General features: G+C 34.4%; 5 protein-coding genes across 8 annotated transcripts; 4 read left to right on the top strand and 1 right to left on the bottom strand.

Moving 5' to 3' along the window:
- Positions 1-378: 378 nt before the first annotated feature.
- Positions 379-2,157, top strand: F56C9.6 (the record flags this gene model as incomplete). 3 transcript variants are annotated; one of them, NM_001129231.4, is made up of 11 exons in its annotated part: positions 379-450; positions 493-540; positions 614-680; positions 730-794; positions 875-989; positions 1,041-1,168; positions 1,213-1,305; positions 1,352-1,549; positions 1,592-1,754; positions 1,825-1,918; positions 1,966-2,155. In NM_001129231.4, exons 1-11 carry the CDS (start codon positions 436-438, stop codon positions 2,006-2,008), a joined length of 1,029 nt encoding a protein of 342 aa, NP_001122703.1. In that variant the 5' UTR covers positions 379-435. The 3 variants fall into 3 exon arrangements, with proteins under 3 accessions (NP_001122703.1, NP_001122704.1, NP_498610.1); NM_001129232.4 differs by having other exon boundaries at positions 902-989; positions 1,966-2,008; NM_066209.6 differs by having other exon boundaries at positions 382-450; positions 914-989; positions 1,966-2,157.
- acbp-4 (ACB domain-containing protein) lies at positions 2,043-2,857 on the top strand. Its single transcript, NM_066208.3, has 3 exons — positions 2,043-2,328; positions 2,375-2,571; positions 2,622-2,857. The coding sequence occupies exons 1-3, from the start codon at positions 2,262-2,264 to the stop codon at positions 2,796-2,798; spliced, it is 441 nt and encodes a 146-aa protein (NP_498609.1). The 5' UTR covers positions 2,043-2,261; the 3' UTR covers positions 2,799-2,857.
- cwf-19L2 (CWF19-like protein 2 homolog) lies at positions 2,797-17,518 on the bottom strand (the record flags this gene model as incomplete). 2 transcript variants are annotated; one of them, NM_001025954.7, is made up of 10 exons in its annotated part: positions 2,797-3,041; positions 4,998-5,174; positions 6,941-7,083; positions 8,225-8,354; positions 9,647-9,741; positions 16,210-16,330; positions 16,501-16,617; positions 16,938-17,099; positions 17,181-17,345; positions 17,400-17,518. In NM_001025954.7, 10 exons carry the CDS (start codon positions 17,514-17,516, stop codon positions 2,886-2,888), a joined length of 1,383 nt encoding a protein of 460 aa, NP_001021125.1. The 2 variants fall into 2 exon arrangements, with proteins under 2 accessions (NP_001021125.1, NP_001021126.1); NM_001025955.5 differs by lacking the exons at positions 6,941-7,083; positions 8,225-8,354; positions 9,647-9,741; ... (3 more) ...; positions 17,181-17,345; positions 17,400-17,518 and having other exon boundaries at positions 2,886-3,041; positions 4,998-5,144.
- Positions 11,521-12,804, top strand: B0361.9 (PAN domain-containing protein). Its single transcript, NM_066207.5, has 3 exons — positions 11,521-11,807; positions 11,911-12,240; positions 12,346-12,804. The coding sequence occupies exons 1-3, from the start codon at positions 11,672-11,674 to the stop codon at positions 12,462-12,464; spliced, it is 585 nt and encodes a 194-aa protein (NP_498608.1). The 5' UTR covers positions 11,521-11,671; the 3' UTR covers positions 12,465-12,804.
- On the top strand, positions 11,621-11,662 carry B0361.14 (uncharacterized protein; the record flags this gene model as incomplete). The annotated part of the gene is made up of 1 exon (NM_001361733.1): positions 11,621-11,662. The coding sequence occupies one exon, from the start codon at positions 11,621-11,623 to the stop codon at positions 11,660-11,662; it is 42 nt and encodes a 13-aa protein (NP_001348730.2).
- Positions 17,519-19,218: the final 1,700 nt, after the last annotated feature.

The following is a 19,218-nucleotide window of genomic DNA, read 5'->3' as shown; positions in this document are numbered from 1 at the left end:
TACGCTTCGAGTTAGAACCAAGTAGTTGTTTACCACAACCTCGTCACGTTCTATAGAATTCTATAATTTATGGCTCTGTGGACGCACCGCACTCTGTGCTTCACCTTTTTTACGATGATAGATTTATTAGCATAATCATCCGATATCACATTGCGCAGAAATTTGAACAGTTTGAAGATACTTGAAAGAGAAAAATAAGCGGAATGAGAGAAACAGAAAAATAAAAAAAACTGCTTTAAAGGCACGTCTTTTCGGGAGAGATTTGGGTCTCGACGCGATTGTACAAAGGTACTGTGGACGGCGCGAATTTGTTTAGTTTTTAGGAAACAACGAACTTAACTTTTTGCATTTTAAATATTTTAACGATCTGTTTTAAATACTGTTTTAATTTTTCAGGAAATCGCCGAAACTTCTTTTCCGATTATCCAAAAAACGATGGAGAGAGTGAACGTAGGTCAACAATCTTTAAGAAGAATTCATTTTAAAATTTAGGAAAGACGAGAGCAAAACAATCCAAACGGATGTTGCCTGAGAGATGAGGTTGGTTCGATAATTCAGAAAATTATCGAATACTCTTGATGAACTGTGACAGTTGAATAGTTTCCTATTTCAGGATTTTTCGCAATTTAACAGCGAAGCATTTCTTCGCGAGCTGGCTGCTGATTTGAATGAGGATGACAGTGAGGATATCTTTACGAAACTTCGAGAGAAAGTTTATGTTATTTGCAGCTAACGATCTCTCTTCATCTCTCTTCGCTACTTCACGCATTCCAGAAGAACACATAAGATCCACTGTAAGTTTCAGAAGTGTCGCTTTCAGACTTTGTGGTTCACATAAGTCGAAAAGTCCCAAAATCGGGCGTACTCATTGCAGTGCTATCGACCGAGACTGACAAACAAGTTTATGTTGAAGGGACTCGTCGAACGTGCCGAGCACTACAACAAGTCTGTCGATCAAAGGACGATGACAGATGCTAGAATCGCATTCGGTATGCAAATCATTATTCTCATCAGCAGAAATTCATCGATCATTTTTCCAGAAGAAGAACAGCTGAAGAACGGAAAATCTCCAAATGCGGGAACGAGTGGGATGGAAAATCTGGCAGATTCTGGTACACATGTTCCAAGACGAGGGCGTGGAGATTACTTTGGGAAACTGCGAAGCTTTGTTGGTTTGTATTTCTTGTTCGTTGACTGTTTGTTTAATTTCAGGAGAATGGAGTCAGTTTTCCGTCGAGACCACCATTGACATCTGAACATTCGAGTAGTGGAGACAGTTACTTCAACAACAGCCATAAAACGACAGTTCGTTTCAAATAAAAACACATTAGTTTAAAATGACTATTTTCAGCCAAACTACAGACGCTTCGCAAATTCGAATGATAGCTCGAGGGACAACTCTCAAATGGAATATAAGGCAGAAAACGATGCCAGCCATACTTCCCAATCGTCAAACCGTTTCGGATTCAATTCCCAAATTAATCGTACTGACATCCATCCACCAGCGGCAAGGCACACATTTAATCCAGCTGCTGCATACAATGGAAAAGTAATAAATATTTATGAAAAAAGAAGTCATTATGATTTTCAGATCACGCCGGACTTTCGCTTCAATTACATTCCGAATGCAGCAGTGCCAGCTCCATCGGTGGTTCCAGTGATAGCTACTCATCCTGGTGTTGCACCGCCATCTATTGTGCCCTCACCGATTCGTATTGGACAACGTTACCCAAAAAGACCTGATAACATGCCAAGTAAGTTTTCTAGATCTCTTTGGTAGTTGTTAGACTGTCGCTAAACAGTTGATAAAATTTGCATTTTTAGAGCCATCATCTGAGCCGAAACATCTCAATCACAACTACTATCAAATCGAGCTTTACGGAGCAACACAAGAGGATAGAATTGCACAGAGAATCGAGTACGTTGTCAGTATATAAATTTTGTTTTCAATATAGTATTTTTCAGAAAGACTGTTAGACAGACGGAGGCGCCGGTCCGACGATTCTGATCAGCACGGCATCCACAAGCAGTTATTGTTACCTATTGATTTTATTATCGATTATTCTGTTTTAGAGTGTTTGATTAACTCTTTATTGACTTTTTGTGCGTATTGATGTTTTCTCAATTAAGAATTTCATAAAAGTTCGTTGTTTTATTCAAACGTCTTAAACTGTCACATCACTAATTTGTTCCGCGTACTCCAGTCTTCTCATTTTCCGCAAGCTCAGTCGTAAATAGTTTCCAATATTATCACTTCAACAATGGGTAAATCACTCGATGAGCAATTCGAGGCAGCAGTGTGGATTATTAATGCATTGCCTAAAAATGGTGAGCTGAAATAATAATTGTTTTGAATCAAGAAAAGCCTATTTAGGACCAATTAAAACTAGTATCAATGATCAGCTGCAAATGTATAGCCTCTATAAACAGGCAACATCAGGGAAATGTGATACAATTCAACCATATTTCTTTCAAATTGAGCAGCGAATGAAATGGAATGCATGGAATCAATTGGGAAATATGGATGAAGCAGAAGCAAAAGCTCAATATGTTGAAAAAATGCTTAAATTGGTATGTTATTGAGATTATTTGATTAATTAAATTAATACGGATTTTTCCAGTGCAATCAAGCTGAGGCTGAACACAATCTGATGGAATTTCTGTCGGATCCAACGATCGCTGATCTTCTTCCAAAGCAGAATCAACTCCGTGAGCACTTCGCCACATTGGGCCGTACAACAGTTAAAGGATTTGAAGGAGAGACTGTTGAGATCAATGGAGTTTCTATATCGTTTTGAAATTGATATTTCATAATGAAGCGAAAAGTATAAAAACAATAAAAGAGTAATACAGAGAATAACAAATTATGGAATAAATCAAGATAATCACTTTGTCGAATCATTTTTCAACCGTTTTGTCCAATCAACTGGCTCCCAGAGCTTTTTGAAATTTTCAGCACGAGACTTCTGCTTCGACATTTCATCGGTTTCTCGTTTTCTCCACTTTTTCGGTGGTAGATCAAGCATTCCGGCAATTATTTCCTGAAAAAAATTAAATTGCTTTTCTATTTTTATTTTTCTAAAAACTAGGTAATTGAATTTACAAGGGAAGTCTTTGAGGGGGGTCCGTAGATTTGGGGTTCTCATGCTAAAATTCCTACAGAAGAGTGTTAGTTATGATCTCTCCAAAAAATTTAGCTGCCCAGGTCAAGTTTCAGCAAAGTTATGACGTTTTGAAATTTCAGTTAAAAACACCATTGAAATCCACTGTCTTACCATGCAATCCACGCAAATCTCAGCTTGCGTGACCACCGAAAATGTGACACCCACCACATTGAGTTGAAAAATGTCCTCGGTGGCCGAGTTGGGAGTGCGCGCGTCTGATAAGATTTAAGCTTTGGTTCGATTCCTTCTATTTTTGAAATATTTTTGTAAGTTGAATAAAGTTGTAAAACAACTCATTCAAACATTTTTGCGCATTTTTAAAGTGATTTTATTCTTATTCGGGAACCTAGAATCATTGTCCGCACTTTTTGGAAATTTTTATTTTTTTCATTTTTGCTCAAAATTTCTTGATCAACTCCAAGCAAAAAATTCAAAAAATTTCATTTTTCTAAACAATTATGAAATTGCTATGTTGTTGTTCAGAAATGTATGAAACGTACATTACACAAGTTTTAACTCTCTATTCGCAAGTAAACCGTCGAAATGATCTACATCTCACGAACTTTGTGCAAAATATTTAACCAACTTTGAAGTTGCATAACTTCGTTGAGATAAATTATTTTGAAAAATGATCAACTAACAAAATGTTTGTTGAATAATAGTGAACAAAGTTTTAGTTATAAACTTTTTGATACCTCCAGCTACAAAGAAGAAAACAAGGTTGGCATTTGGCTAGTTTTTCTATTAACATTGTGTTTTGGAAAACGGTCACAACTTTTTGGTGGCTGAAGGTATCAAAAAGTTTATAATTAAAACTTTGTTCACTATTATTCAACAAACATTTTGTTAGTTGATCATTTTTCAAAATAATTTATCTCAACGAAGTTATGCAACTTCAAAGTTGGTTAAATATTTTGCACAAAGTTCGTGAGATGTAGATCATTTCGACGGTTTACTTGCGAATAGAGAGTTAAAACTTGTGTAATGTACGTTTCATACATTTCTGAACAACAACATAGCAATTTCATAATTGTTTAGAAAAATGAAATTTTTTGAATTTTTTGCTTGGAGTTGATCAAGAAATTTTGAGCAAAAATGAAAAAAATAAAAATTTCCAAAAAGTGCGGACAATGATTCTAGGTTCCCGAATAAGAATAAAATCACTTTAAAAATGCGCAAAAATGTTTGAATGAGTTGTTTTACAACTTTATTCAACTTACAAAAATATTTCAAAAATAGAAGGAATCGAACCAAAGCTTAAATCTTATCAGACGCGCGCACTCCCAACTCGGCCACCGAGGACATTTTTCAACTCAATGTGGTGGGTGTCACATTTTCGGTGGTCACGCAAGCTGAGATTTGCGTGGATTGCATGGTAAGACAGTGGATTTCAATGGTGTTTTTAACTGAAATTTCAAAACGTCATAACTTTGCTGAAACTTGACCTGGGCAGCTAAATTTTTTGGAGAGATCATAACTAACACTCTTCTGTAGGAATTTTAGCATGAGAACCCCAAATCTACGGACCCCCTCAAAGACTTCCCTTGTTAGGGTATTACGGTAACTATTACCCTTTACAATTTTTCTTTTAAAAATACGGTACCATGTCCCGCGGAATATTTATCGATTTTTAATAGATTTTCGATTAAAACATTTTGCCACAGAAACAATACTTTCAGACTACAGTACACTTTAAAGGCGCACACCCTTTGCTTTTAACAAAAAATTTCGTGTTGAGACCCGGTACTGTATCTTTGAGGCAAAAATCGCAAAACTTCGCGTCTGGGTACATAATACAGTATCTGATTTCTCAAATAATTCGTAAAAACCCACCGTAGCAAATGTGGATGGAAAGTGATCGTGACTTTCAATAACATGAGCAAATCCATTTGAAAGTCCAAAATCAACGGCAAAATAACTGAATCCTTTCGGAATTTGACGACGAAGATCTTTTGTTTCTATCAATTTCTTATTATCCATGTATTCACCTTCGCACTCGTTGATTGCTTTCTGAAATTGGGAGTCTAAATTTTTTTTTCTTAAAATTTCCCCAGTTTTGAAAAATAATATATCAATGACATTCGAGATTGATATTATCTCAGTTCAAAACCCCAAATATTTGTATCCCGTGCAAGCGCCAGTATGTCTCGGGGTATGTGTATATCCCTGTTAGAATCGTCACCCTCCGACACACAAAAAGTAGAGATGCGCGAAAAATACATTAATCACTTCAAGGGACATGACGGTTCAGAAACCTTCAAACACTTTTTTCTTGCTACAAATGCCGCTAAAGAATTCCTTGTGGAGGGTGATAAGGCGATAAATCTGATAATGAGATCCCTCGAACGAATAGAAATGAGAAATTAAACGGTTTTCGAGGCCACACTCCTTCAAATTTCTTGTGGAATGTGAACTTTTGCGACGGCGGTGTGTTCCGATTTCAAGATCATATCTAAACACGTATGCCAACTCAAATTAATGCACAAATTGCTGATGATAACGTCTCGGAGATCGTAAATCAACAAAGATTTACTCTAAAAATAGATCAGGTTCTCTAGAGATCGTAGATTTTTCTTTCTTAAAGTACATCCAATCAGTGAAAGTTGCGGGAAGTTTAAGATATTCGTCTTAAACTCGCTTAAGAGAAGATGTTTGTGTCTTTAGTTTTTTCTCGTTTTTTTTGAATATCTCAGATATCATTCCATAAATATACATACCAAGAATGATCATATGACAAAAAAGAAGAAAAAAAAAGCTGACAAAAATTGATAACGACAACTTCTTTATCTCTCTACTCTTTTTTTTGTTTTTGGTGGCGGTCGGTGATAGGAGAGGGATGATGAACCGATCCCTAGAATATATCGGCGCGTGACCATGCTTTTTGTTTTGATCGTGGGGTAGAACATGAGGATATAAGTGTGTAGATGCGGTCATGATTTTATTGAACTTCCTGGTCAACTAGGACAATTGGATTTTCACAATTTAAGAAATTGAGTATGCCGAATTTGAACGTTCAATCAAAGAATTCTGAACAAAGGCAACAAAAATCATGAAAAGTGGAGTAGTACTACTGTCTGTTAGAATTTTTTTTAAAGTAAATTAGTTCTTAAATTCTGTTTACATTCTTTAAATTTTAAATTTCTTTAAATTAGCACTTTGCTTCAGTTAAGAAAAAAGATCTGAATTGAATTTGAATTAAAAGAGAAAATTTTAGAGACTCAAAAAACTACAGTAACCCTACAGTAACCAACTCGTGAGGGAATTCAAACATAATTTTTCTGTTCATTTTCTTTATTTAAAAACAAAGAAATAAATAAAAAAACCCTATGAAACTCATATCTAACTTATAAAATATAAATTTTTCAATAAAAAACTCGAATATTATCCTAATTAATTCCTAATCTTTCGATTTTCCGCACCCAACACTGACTAGTTATTGTAGCGACCGCATTCCACGCATTTTCTTCATAGTCTCCAAAGTGTCTCTCCAAAAGAAACGGCTTGGTCGCCCGTTAATTAAGAGCAATTTTGTTGTTTCGCGCAACGTCTCTCTGTGTGATTAATTTAATCAAAGAAAAAAGAAAACATAAATACCAAACATTTTTTTAGTTTTGGTTTGATTTGATCAAAGTTCGTAAGAGAACACAAAAACACAAAAAAATAGTTATTTGAAATTAGGTACTGCTAGATAAAAATTAACTTTTCAAAATTTTAGAAATTCCCAAAACTTTTTTATTATCCTGTCAGGTGATATATTTTCTCAGATGGTAGCCTACTTTGAAATAAATCGAAGCCATATCACCAATTTCCTGTTCAACTGGGACACATTCAATAAAGACGTGCGGGTTCGAATCCACGTGGCGTGACATCTCAAAGAATATGCAATCACGATTTTGAGACTTCCAGACGGCGACGAGACCTGAAAAAAATATTTTTTTAATTTTATTTTTGAGAACTTGAATTTATTGGTTCTAGTCAAAACGTAGTTATTGGTTCTATTATTGGTTCTAGTCAAAACGTAGTCCAAAATTCAAAAAGATATCTGGAAATTCATTACTCGGTGTCAAAACGATCGGATTCTTAAATACAGAAAAGTACGACTCGATGGAGTACTGTAGTTTTTAGCTTGTCGAGAAATTTCCTCAAACTTTTTATATTTTTTCTCCAGTTTCGCTTTTTTTATTTGAAGAAACGAGAGATTAACTATTTAAAAAATAGAAAAAAATCCGCAGGAGTTTGGAGCTACAGTACATGGCTGAGCTTTTTTATGGTATTTTGAGTTAAAAAAGTGTTTTTTTTTAATAATTTGGCGGAGAATGGAATTTTTGGTTTTTCTTGTATTTTTACGAAGAATCGATTTTTTTTCGTTTTTTAAAATTGGAATTTTGACAAAAACTGATTTTTTGATGGTATTTCACAAAAAATTGTATTTTTTTGGTTTTTATTCATATTCGGACGAAAAATGGAATATCTTTGGTTTTGTGGTATTTTTACAAAAATTCAAAAATATTTCTTTTGTTTTTAGCATTTTGACGAGAAATTTTTTTTTGTTGATATTTTGCAAAAAATCTTTTTTGTTTTTTTTGACGGAAATTATTTTTTTCTGTTGGTATTCTACTAAAAATTGTTTTTGGTATATTGGTATAAAAATGGATATTTTCAGTAAAATTTTTTTTTTGCTATTTTACTATTTTTTGCTATTTTTTTTCTGTTGGTATTCTACAAAAAAATTGTTTTTGGTATATTGGTATAAAAATGGATATTTTCAGTAAAATTTTTTTTTTGCTATTTTACTATTTTTTGCTTTTTTTTTCTGTTGGTATTCTACAAAAAAATTGTTTTTGGTATATTGGTATAAAAATGGATATTTTCAGTAAAATTTTTTTTTTGCTATTTTACGGAAAATCGATTTTTTTTTGAAATTAGATTCTAAAACAAAAACGTTAAGAATTTTTGTTTTGACGAAAAAAATATATTTTTTATTTTTCGCCTTTTCCTTTTGTTTTTTTCATTAAGGTGTTCATTTTCAAATTTTTACATAATTCTTCCAAATTTCAAACCTTTTCTCCATAATCTCATCTCATCCCACACATTTTCGTCCAATTGAATTGTACTGGAACAGTGTTGAGTTGGCACAATGATCAAATGCTCATCGTCCAGTCCATCCCATTCGACAACTGCCAAATATGTCTGAAAATAAAAAAAATTCACATTTTCAGCCAACTTTCATATATTTTATCCGAATGATATTGTCTATTTCAAATCAATTTACCGAGTCTAACAGAATAAGGTTTGCATAAAAAGATTTAAAATATGCAAATTAATTCCATAGAAACCCATTTTTTTACTATTCATTCACAATGGGCGGTCTTCTTGCCGGAATGATCGTTCAATAACTACTTTTCATTAAGAAACCAAACATCACAAATAACTAGTGTTTTTGTATGCGTGTATGTGTATTGTAAGTGAGTGAAGTGAGTGAAGAAGAATGAATCAAGGGGCTCGAATTGTCACGTCGTCTTTTCACCGATTTTTGATCATTTCTGAATTACTGGAAAGTTGGCAATTTTTCATTTTTCATTGGCAACGGTATTTGACGTATCTGTGGACTGATATATCACTTTTCCAGGTGAAAAAGTGAAATATCGGAACAAGAATTTTAAATAGTCAATCGTTTTTCTATGAGATTCTGAGTTTGATCTAGATTTCACAGGATTGAGTGAACAGAAACCTCGTTTTGATTTTGGTGAAATTACCAAATATTCCGCTAAATAGTTTCAACTTTATTTTATATTCCTTTCGCTCGCCTCTAATATAATCATAATTGTCGATATCTGATTTTTACATGCAACTCTTCACTAGTATTAATTTCAGATGCTTCTGTTTATAGAATCGCATTTCAAAAAAGTGCTCTAAATAGTTAACTTCCCTCTTTAATATTTATTTCTACATTCTTTCTATAGATTTTTGATCAGTTTCTTAAATTAGTTCAAAAATAAGTACACGAGACCCCCGTAAAGACGGCCGTTTCAAACCGATCGAAATCTCAATGGGCGAAATTAAAAAGATCAGTATCTCGAGAATTTCTGACAGTAGTGCCCTCTTCTTCGTCGTGGGGGGAAATCAATGCCACAAATCTTGTCAAACTCTTTTTTTACTTCCTTTTATTGGCGTAAATTTCGAATTTTGGCGGCGCGAAGGAGGTTGGCAAAAAGCAGGTGTGGTCACTTTAAATGAAACTGAAGTGGTAATAATTCGATGAATGAAGACTATTCAAGAATCTAGAAAACAATGGAAATGAACACGAACTGCTAAGATGTTGCAAAAACGTGAAACTAGTTGAAATAGTGTACTGTATCGAAAATATATCATAGTTAGTATGACAAAAAAGGAAAACATAAATTAATTCCCTATCTTTCCTAGATTACTGTAGACTTTTTTTTTCAATTTAAGATATTTAAACTACATAATGGAAAACTTACGTTAATCCCAACAGCAATGATATTATGTTTCTTTAATCTTGAACTATCAATACATCTGGAGCAGTCGTCAAATGAACGTTCGATTCGCTTGTGTTCTGAAATATTGAAATTGGAAAATTAGAGCTTATTCGGTAGAATGTCGTTTCGAAAAATTAAAATTATAACCGCATACTAAAAAAATAAAAATATTTATAAAACTACAGATACTGAAGGTGGCAATGTGAAATTATTTCGAAAAACTCAAAATATGAGAAATACTCAGCTTTACACTCTCCAAATTCTTTCTAGTAAATGAATGTTTGTGTCCAATTTCTAACATATGCGTGATTCTTTTCTCTTTTCAAATTACATTTTCGAATGATGTCAATGTGTTGATAATAGCTAATAAAGTGTCATTGAAAATCCTATGGAATCCGATCAGACCAACGGTCATCTATAGTCCACACCACTTCTAGAGATCAAGTGGAATTGGAGGGAATTCTCCGAGAAAAACACCCTAAACAGAGTGATCCAACTAAGCATTCAATGATGATTCCACGTGATGCCTCATCTCGACCTCGGAGAACTCTCATTTTCCACAAGTACTCTGATCCTTTTGTTGACTGAAAAGTGGTAGTAGTCCTGGTAGTAGTGGAAGTACTATTCGAAGGAGGGTCTTCATAGTAATCGAGAAAAATAACGAGTGCAAACTACTTTTCAGTGTTCTTTTCTGTGTCTGCTAGCAATGAGGCTACTGTTGCTTTTGCTTCAATGTCCTGTCGTCTCCGGAAGAAGGCGTTCATGCAAACTGTTTCCACTTGAAAGAAGAGTTGAGTACTTGTGATGGCATTTGAAACAGTCGAAACACTGTTGCGAACATCTTTTTTCTTCTGTTTCCGTGTTTCTCTCTTCCGCTTCAACTTTCTTTCACCAAAATCAGATTTCCTCGAAACATCAGTAACTAACCATATACGACGTGCAGAGAAGGAGAAGACGTCACCATGTCTGTTGATATTTATTTCAAACTGAACTGATTCGGAGATTTGTGATGTCTCATTTGATTTGATTGTATCTAGCAAAGAAACAAGGTTATTTATAACCCCTTACGGTCTCTTCGCATCTTGCAATTCTCTGAGTCATTTCAAAATATTTGTTGTTTTCCTCGTAGTTGGATAGTAGTTACCAAACTGACTGCTACATAATCACGTGAACTGGAAACAAAAAACACAGATGCATAAGATACGATACCGTATATGATGGATGATCGTCGGTCAGTTCGAGGAGAAAGATCACATCACGAGGGGTATGTCGCTTTTTCTGCGCTTTGGAACACTGATTGGATCACAAATCAGAATTATTTAGGAGTGCTTCTACGGCTGGCTAGATAGATGCCAGAAAAAAAACTAGTGCATGTGTTTGGTGCAAGTGGGTTCGATAGGGGTTCCTTATTTGTGAGATTTTCTGTATTGATTTTGATCGGGATGGATGTTGAGGTACATCACTTCATAGTTAGCACAAGCTAGATCCAGGCTAAATAATCAGCTTAAACATTCAAATTCAATAAAAAGCAAAATACATTTTCTAACTTTTAGAGTGCTAACTATAAGTTAATATCATTGAGTAATCAACTTTTACGTTCTACATTCGGCTTTTTCAAGTTACTGCACGGAGATTTACGGGGAATTCTTCGAATTCTAAATACCAACAATCTTTGATTCTTAGACTTAATTAGTGTTTGTTTTTCACAGAATTCCTCACCATCTCGGAGCGCCACGTCCTCCCTCGAGGCGGGTAGATAGTTCCCAAAATGGGCGGGGCGACTCACATTCCTTTAGTCTGCGTCTCCTTCTGGTAGCCCACTGTGTCTGCGCCCATCAATCGACACTGTCGCTTTTAACACCCCGAGAAGAAAAAGAAGACGTCCTCTCTCTCTCTCTACATCTTTCCTCTTCCCGCCTTTTCGAAAGCAGGAGATTCCTTCAAATTCATTCCGTTTTGGTTGACACCGCATCGTGTAGTGACAATATACTTTACTGATCCCTAAATATGTTTGTTCTATCAATTGCTCTGTTGTCTTGCACAACACTATGTGCAGCTACCACTGAATGGTGGGGAGACCTTCGTGCACATCTCAATCCAGCTCGTCAAGCACCATTCTATGATGTAACCTATGACGAGAAAGGTTTGTTATTACTTTCTTAATTATCTATATTTGTAAATTGATAGAACTCAATTTTTCTTAGTTGTATGCGATATTATTTGTATATTCAAACTTGAAATTTCAGTTAACGTCTGTCCACAAGGACTTCACGCAGATGCTATTCCTGAGTATGTCTACTTCGGAACAATGCTTGCAACAATGACTGTTGATGAGCACGATCAATGTCTCCAGAAGTGCGCCGAAAAGCCACGTTGCAAAGCAGTCAACTTCTTCCATCCATTTGCATATCAGGAGAAAGGTTTTTGCGAGTTGCTCACTGAAGGACAACTCGACAATCCATCATTGATGCGCCCATTCCGCAAAGCTACTTATTACGAGAAAATTCGTTGCCGTGAGCTTGATGATGTTGAGGACGTTGAAGAGGCAGCACCAATCGGCTCGGAAATCACAGAAAGTACGTTTTCATATTATATTTTTCAAATTTTTTTTAAAGTTTGGAGACTACACTGTTTTCAAAAGATAACTCTCTAGTCCTTTTTACTATGTATATTATTTACAGAGCTTCCAGAAGACATGGCTCGCGAGAAGAAACTCGACATGAGCAAGTTGATGAAGAAGCTTTCCGCCAAGGTTAAGGAATTTAATGGAGGCGCTGGCGGATTCCGTGCGGCTCGCTAATTCCTTCTTCCAGGAGTTATTCGGTATTTCGTTTATCTTGTCTGTACCATACAATTTAATCATTCTTGAAAATCCATAATATTTTTCTTATTTTTTTTCTCATTTTTCCCTGCTCTTGCTACATGTCCCTCAGCGATCTCTTCTCCTTCTCATGTAATTTCGGGTTCTTCAAAATGCTTCCAGTTGTTTTTGTTCCCGATTCCAAAATTCTAGAACTTTCCTAGTCAAAAGTGTAGATCCTTCTCTTCATGTTTTCTCTCTCATTCTCCGATTTGTGTGAAACCACCTTTACGTGTACGTATTCGATACTTTTGCAAAGAATAAACCCTTTTCTTCTTCATTTCTTTTTCGCTCCTTTCCTTCTTCCACCCTCAGGTCCATCTTATCTAATCTGACAGTGACATTTTTGTCGTCGTCCGACACGAAACTTCCATTTTTCTTTCGTACTCTCAGTCTCCAACACAATCCCAAGCATCAACATTCCTGCCCGATTTGGCGAGGATGAAAAGACGTGGAAAGTTGGAAAAATGAAGACTAATATTGAAAATTGGAAAGAACGGACGAACGATGTAGAGTACTTTTCTGCTGAAAACATGAATACTTCAGGTAAACAAACTATTAGTTCTTTCCAAAAAGACGATGCACGGCCAATTTGCACAAACCGGTTGCAAATTCAGAAAAACACAGAGTCTGGAAGGCAGTCGTTGCAAATTATCCGATTAGGAGTTGCTGTGTTTTGTACATTGCTGATTTTTGAAACTCTCAATCAGTTACTGTAACAACAGTTCTATAGCTTCTGGGCAGCGGAGGCCAAGTTCCATGAGAGAAGTGTTTCGTTTTTTTACTATCAGATCCTTGTTCCACACGCATCACTAAATACCATGTATATTTACGTATTTATGTTCCGTTGAACCATCGATATCCGAAATCAATGCCCTTCAACCAATAGGATCACATTTATATGATAAGATCAATTTGAAAAGCAACACACGAACCACAAAATCCATTTTATTTTTGGTGGGTTTATAAATATTTTTGAAACACAAATGGTGATGATCTATGTGAAGCTGATCTTCCATTTGATCAATTGATGACGTCACTATTAACACCTTATTGGCTAAACACACTTTACCCTATAAACAGAACCAAAGATTTCTTATTCTCCTCATTCCGATAATTCTTTGACCTACACAGATCAGTGTAATAACTTGGTCACAAAGAATAACAAAATTCTCAGCAGTTAGCAAAAAAAAACTTCTGTCTACAAACGGATGAAAGATTAATTCTCCTTTTGATTTCAATTCTTGACACTGTTTACGAGTAAGGAATTGTATTCCGTCGAAATCAAAAAAAAAATTAAGAAGAAAAACATCAACGACGCAGACAGTCAAAGATTGCTTCGGTCTGTGATCAGTAAGGGAATACATAAACGGGCGGGGTGAAACAGTTATCTCGGACTTTTCTTCTCCCTCTGACGTCTTCTCAAACCGAAACATCGCCACATTCCGACAACTGATTAATTGTTTAAAAAAGATAGAGTACGGGGAAATACGGGCGCTGGACAAGAAGGAAGGAAGTCGGCGTGGTTAGTCGACACCCTGTACGCAAATGTGTTCTTTTCACAGATTCATGGCCGCCTTTGATGAAATTCCGACTGTACGTGGTCGCAGATCAGATTCAAGAAATTATCCTAATCTCCTACATTCTAAATATAAAACAAATGTTATCTCTTGTGTTTTCATCGTTAGACAAAAATTAAAACATCAACCAAAGCTTAAACCAAGATATATTATAAGTTCACTATCCCATGAGACACCTTTTTTCCGATTTTTACACTGATAGTTTGAATTAATCTCTTGCTTCTTTTTTTCAAAATTCTTTCTTTCTATGATTATATACTATTGGGTTTGGATTCTTGATCAGTGATAAGAAATTTTAAACCATTGTCTTCTGATCTTTCTCCGCGATTGAAAATCTGAGCTTCTGGCTTCGCAAGAATTGAGTCGGTTTGTACCTAACTATTCTCAATCGAGAAATGAATTTTTAAATTGTATTAGGTTGATAACTTTAGGTAATAAATTATCAAACTGTTAAAAACTTGTATTTTTTTGGCACGGTGCCAATATCTGTTTACAGGTCAAAACACGCCCGTCCCACCCATCTCCCGACCTTTAGACATGTGCACGACTTGACATGTATCACATAACAAATATCACGTCTTCGGGTTATTTTGAAGAATTAAACAAGAGGGATCACTTGCCGTAGGAACGACGATCGACGAACTGTGACCGAAACTCGAACCCATTCCCGAGGGTCTTTTCTCGATCGTCGTGGCAATTGTTGGTTGGTTGTGGTGGTTGTTATTCAAAAGAACACTGTATTATAGGAACTAAAAAAGACACGTGAAATGCAAGAGGGAAAATTGGGAAAAAATGACCATGAAATGTGTTTGTGACGGACGTACAAGACCCAAGACGACCACATAAATTGACAAGTTTCTTCTTTTTTTGTCTTTTCTTCCTCTGCCTCTGTTGAATATATATCTTGAGTTTTTTTTATTGGTTTGATTGAAATGAAACCAGGGATTCTATTGTTTAAGAAGTTGAAACTACAGACACATCTGTGACAAGGGCTTCAATATTATATGGAAATTTTCAAGCTGCTAATCGTCTGAAAGACCATAGTCCTTTTTGGAAACATCGTCGAGTTAGTCACTTGATTGTTGCAAATCTTGAAATTCAAAATGAAAACACTTCCAAAGAAAACACCTCACAATAACAACGTATTTGTGTACTTTCGAGGAAGTAATTGTAGTTTTGAAGTGTTTGGCCACACAAATAACAATGATATTAAGCTAATTAATCCAACGAAAAGGTAGAAGACGCACTGAGAAGACTTGTTTCTTCGACGAACGGCGGATAAATGTGTCATCACTGACACCTTTTCTACGGGAAAGTGTCAACGGAATGAAGAATTATTTTGTTGAGCGGGATCATCAAAGTTTTTGGGTAAAAGTACCAAAATTCATAAACTGCTTCAATATTTCAGATCTTTAGAAAACAAAATATTTTCAATAGTAGACATTTCTAGCCTCTCAAGATTGTAAATATAATTTTTTTTTTGAAATCTATTTGAAGGAAAAAAGTGAATGTCATAGAATCGTTTGCAAATTATTATTACTAGCAAACAAATCATGAAACAGATATACAGACTATCGCCCGGAAATATCACGGAAATACGAAAAGACAGGTTGGCAATCCCTGTGAGTGATACCGACGGGAGTACTTACAATTAGTAGAAACAAAGTTCGAATTCTTAACGTGGAAATAGGAAAAATAAGAGAAGTGCGGAACTTTGAGATCTAAATCTAATACTGAATTGATAATATCACAAAAGGCTGATGCAGATAGTACAGAGAAACCGAACAACTTTGATCTAGTAAAAAATTTTGTTTAAAAATTTCTGTTGATGATCAGGAACCCGATAATTGCAACAATAAAATCAGATCTTTTAAAATTTCGATTTCGGAAAACTCCCTCATAAAAACAAGACAATAAAACTTAGCTCACAGTATAGGGCGAAAATTCGGGAACAAAGATTTTTTCGGTAACAAAAATCTGGCTGAATTGAGTACATCCCAGAAATTTTTATAGTTTTTTTTTGGTTGTGCTATTTAGTTTAAAATGTTAGATTTCGAAAAAAGTTTTCAGGAACTCATAAAATTCAGATATTTTCACAAACACACCTTTTATGGACTCCTTTTCTTTCCGTTTTTTGTCTTTTTCATCGGATTTCTTTTTTCCTTTTTGCATTTCAGCAATATCGTCCACGCTTTCATCATCATGACGGCGGATTTTGGAGCTTTTCTGAAATAAAATGTGATAAATTTACCTGAACTTACATTTTAGTTAAATTATTTATTTTTCCAGCTGACACCGAAGCGAAACTTTAAAAAAAATTTTTTTAATGATTAGATCCGCAAAATGTTGTATTTCAATTTTTCAACCATGTTAATATTTTCAAAATTAAAACTTACAATTAATGAACGTTCAAAAAGACGGAGTTGATCTCCAGCTGTTCCTGTCTTCTCCTCTCTGACCATCGAATCTAAATCTTGTGATTTTTCATATTCGCGTCGCATTCTTGAAGAGCCCTGAAAAATTGATTTGAATTCAGTACTACACCAAGGAGAAGTATGAAATTTTAAATTCAAAAAACAAAGAAAAATTCAAGAAATTGTATTTTTGGTTTTAAAGCTAGGCAATTGGTTTCATCAAGGAATTTAGTTGTTGAAAAAAGTTTTGAATTTGCTGAGATCAGGAAAATTACCATTTTTACGTCTCATTTTCAGTTTCTGACAATTTTTAAAAATTGTTAATATATGCAAATTTTTTGTACACAATTTCAAGAATTCCACCGCCGAAAAAAAAATTTATTTTTTAGTTTTTTGTTACTCCTTCTTCAATTATTTACCTCTCCATGTCTGTCAGAATCGGATCTTCTACTACTTGCTGGCAAGATATTTCCTTCCCGGTCCCTTCTCATCATTGTTACTTCTTTTGATTTTGATTTGGGTGGTTCGTCGTCGCCAGAAATTCCGGATTCGAGTTTTCTTTTCAATTTTTTGACGAGATCCTGAAAGCATAAAAGGAAGATTTTAATTTAGGTTTTTAAAAGTTTTATTTCGATAAGATGGCAAAAATAATGTTTTCTTACCGTATCTCCTTTCATTTCTGCTTTTAATATTTTCGCTGACAATTTGTTCTTTTCATCTTCAGTAAGTGGAGCTCCTCCAGAATCTGATGACTTCATAACATCATTTCTAACTTGTTGACTGCCGTAAAAATCTTTTTGAGATTTATCGCTTCCGGTTACAAATGTCTGCAATTAATTATACAAATGAAAAACTGATAAAATTATTTTTTAAAAACTCACCTTTCCGGTAGAAAACTCTGAACCGAGTTTCTTAGCATATTTTTCAGCGATTGGTTTTGGTTTTATAACTTTTCTGCCGCTGTAATCGTCGTCATCATCGTCAGGACGTCGGAACATATCTGTAAAAATACAATAAAAAATACGAAGAAAAATTAATAGAAACGGTTATAAAAAAGGAAATATACAATAACGAGCACATCACAAACGAAACGCCGCAGTTAAACTAAAATCAACATTTTTCTGGTTTGTAAAGGACGAAACAAAGTTTTTAAAAGATTTCTAACCTCTGGGACTGCATCGATGTGTATTTTTACGTTAAATAACTAAATTACGAAAAGAAGTGTTAACTTATTATTACAGAAAAATAATTTGAATAGGTATTAAATCAGAATTATGCATTTCGAAAGGATTTAAAAATCACTTTCAAATAAAAGCAAATTTCTGCCCACTACCGTAACCAATCTGCGGAATTGCGTCACGGTGTGTATAGAAAGTGTGCATTTCTGCGTGATTTTGTTTGCACGCACAATTTTTTATTTTTGTTTATTTAAACAAACATGTTTTTTTTTCAATTTACATGCAATTATTTCTTTTTTTTCTTTATTACTTGTTTCTTTTTTATTGAATAACGTTTTGATAAATTGTTCTGATCCCTATTGAAGTTTAAAAACCGCTAAAAGGCAAGCGCATTCGAAAATACTCTCCTCCTTCACAATTTCTATTTGTTCTTTAATGCATTATTATTATAGAAAAATTGAAAACATCAGAAGTAAACATCAAATATTGATTTTCGAAAAAGAATTTTTGAAAATTCGAAAACAAATTATAAAAACTGAATGATAAAATTATTTTTCCCTACTTGCTTTATACTATTGAAAAATATGTTTTCAAAATTCGCAAAAAATGACCTTGAAACCCATGGTCGCCACTATTTCTCTTCCAAAAGTGCCTCCACATGTGCAGTCATTCTGTTTTCCCTTTCTTCTTTTCTCCCTCCACGTTGTCCTCCGATTGTCGTACCTCTCATCCCTCAGCTTCACTCGTTTTTCTCGCTTTTATTCCAAAATAGATATGCATCCCTCTCCATAAAAATGTGTATATTGACACATACGCCTTCTTCATCTATATTTTTATATATAAATATATACACATAATTTTCAGTTTTTCCTTCTCTTCTTCTGTGTTACTTCATATTCCATTCACTTTAATTAACCTTGTTTTCATGTCACAAGCACAGTGTATACTGAGAATATTCTGAGAAAAAAAGAATTTTAGTATTTTAAAAGTAGAAAGAAACTATACTTTTTTGATAAAGCTTCTTTATTTTTTTAATTTCAAAAACAAATATCTTTTTTCCAGTTTTCCAAATAAAAAAGTGAAGTGAAATTTTTTCAAAATCCACAACTTTTTGAGCCTTGTCACTAAAATTAGTTTCATTTGTCGTTTTTCTCCACCTAAATAGTAGAAAATATACGATTCCGTACATTTTTTGCAGAAAAGGATTCTTCGGAAGAGAGTGTTACATTCTTGATTAGATGACGTTTGATCTAATTTTATTTTCTTTAAGTAGTAGCCATGAGCTTTAAAACCTTTTTGTTTTGTAAATTTCAGCGCAATTGTTTATTCTTAACTGAATTTTCATATTCTAGGAAAGAAAAAATTAACAAAAAAGGTTAGTCTGTGTGGGAGTGGCTCGGTCTCTTCGGAAATGATCACAGATTACTAGCGAGTCAACAAGAAATGACGGCGGTTTGTAGGTTGAAATGTAGCTCTCATTGTGAGAATTTTAAGGATTAGTTAGTCAGAAGTTATAATTATT

This window comes from Caenorhabditis elegans, chromosome III (assembly GCF_000002985.6).
Source record: "Caenorhabditis elegans chromosome III".
NCBI classification, from domain to species: domain Eukaryota; kingdom Metazoa; phylum Nematoda; class Chromadorea; order Rhabditida; family Rhabditidae; genus Caenorhabditis; species Caenorhabditis elegans.
The sequence above is the reverse complement of the archived record's forward strand: the minus strand, read 5'-3'. Positions and strand labels throughout refer to the sequence as shown.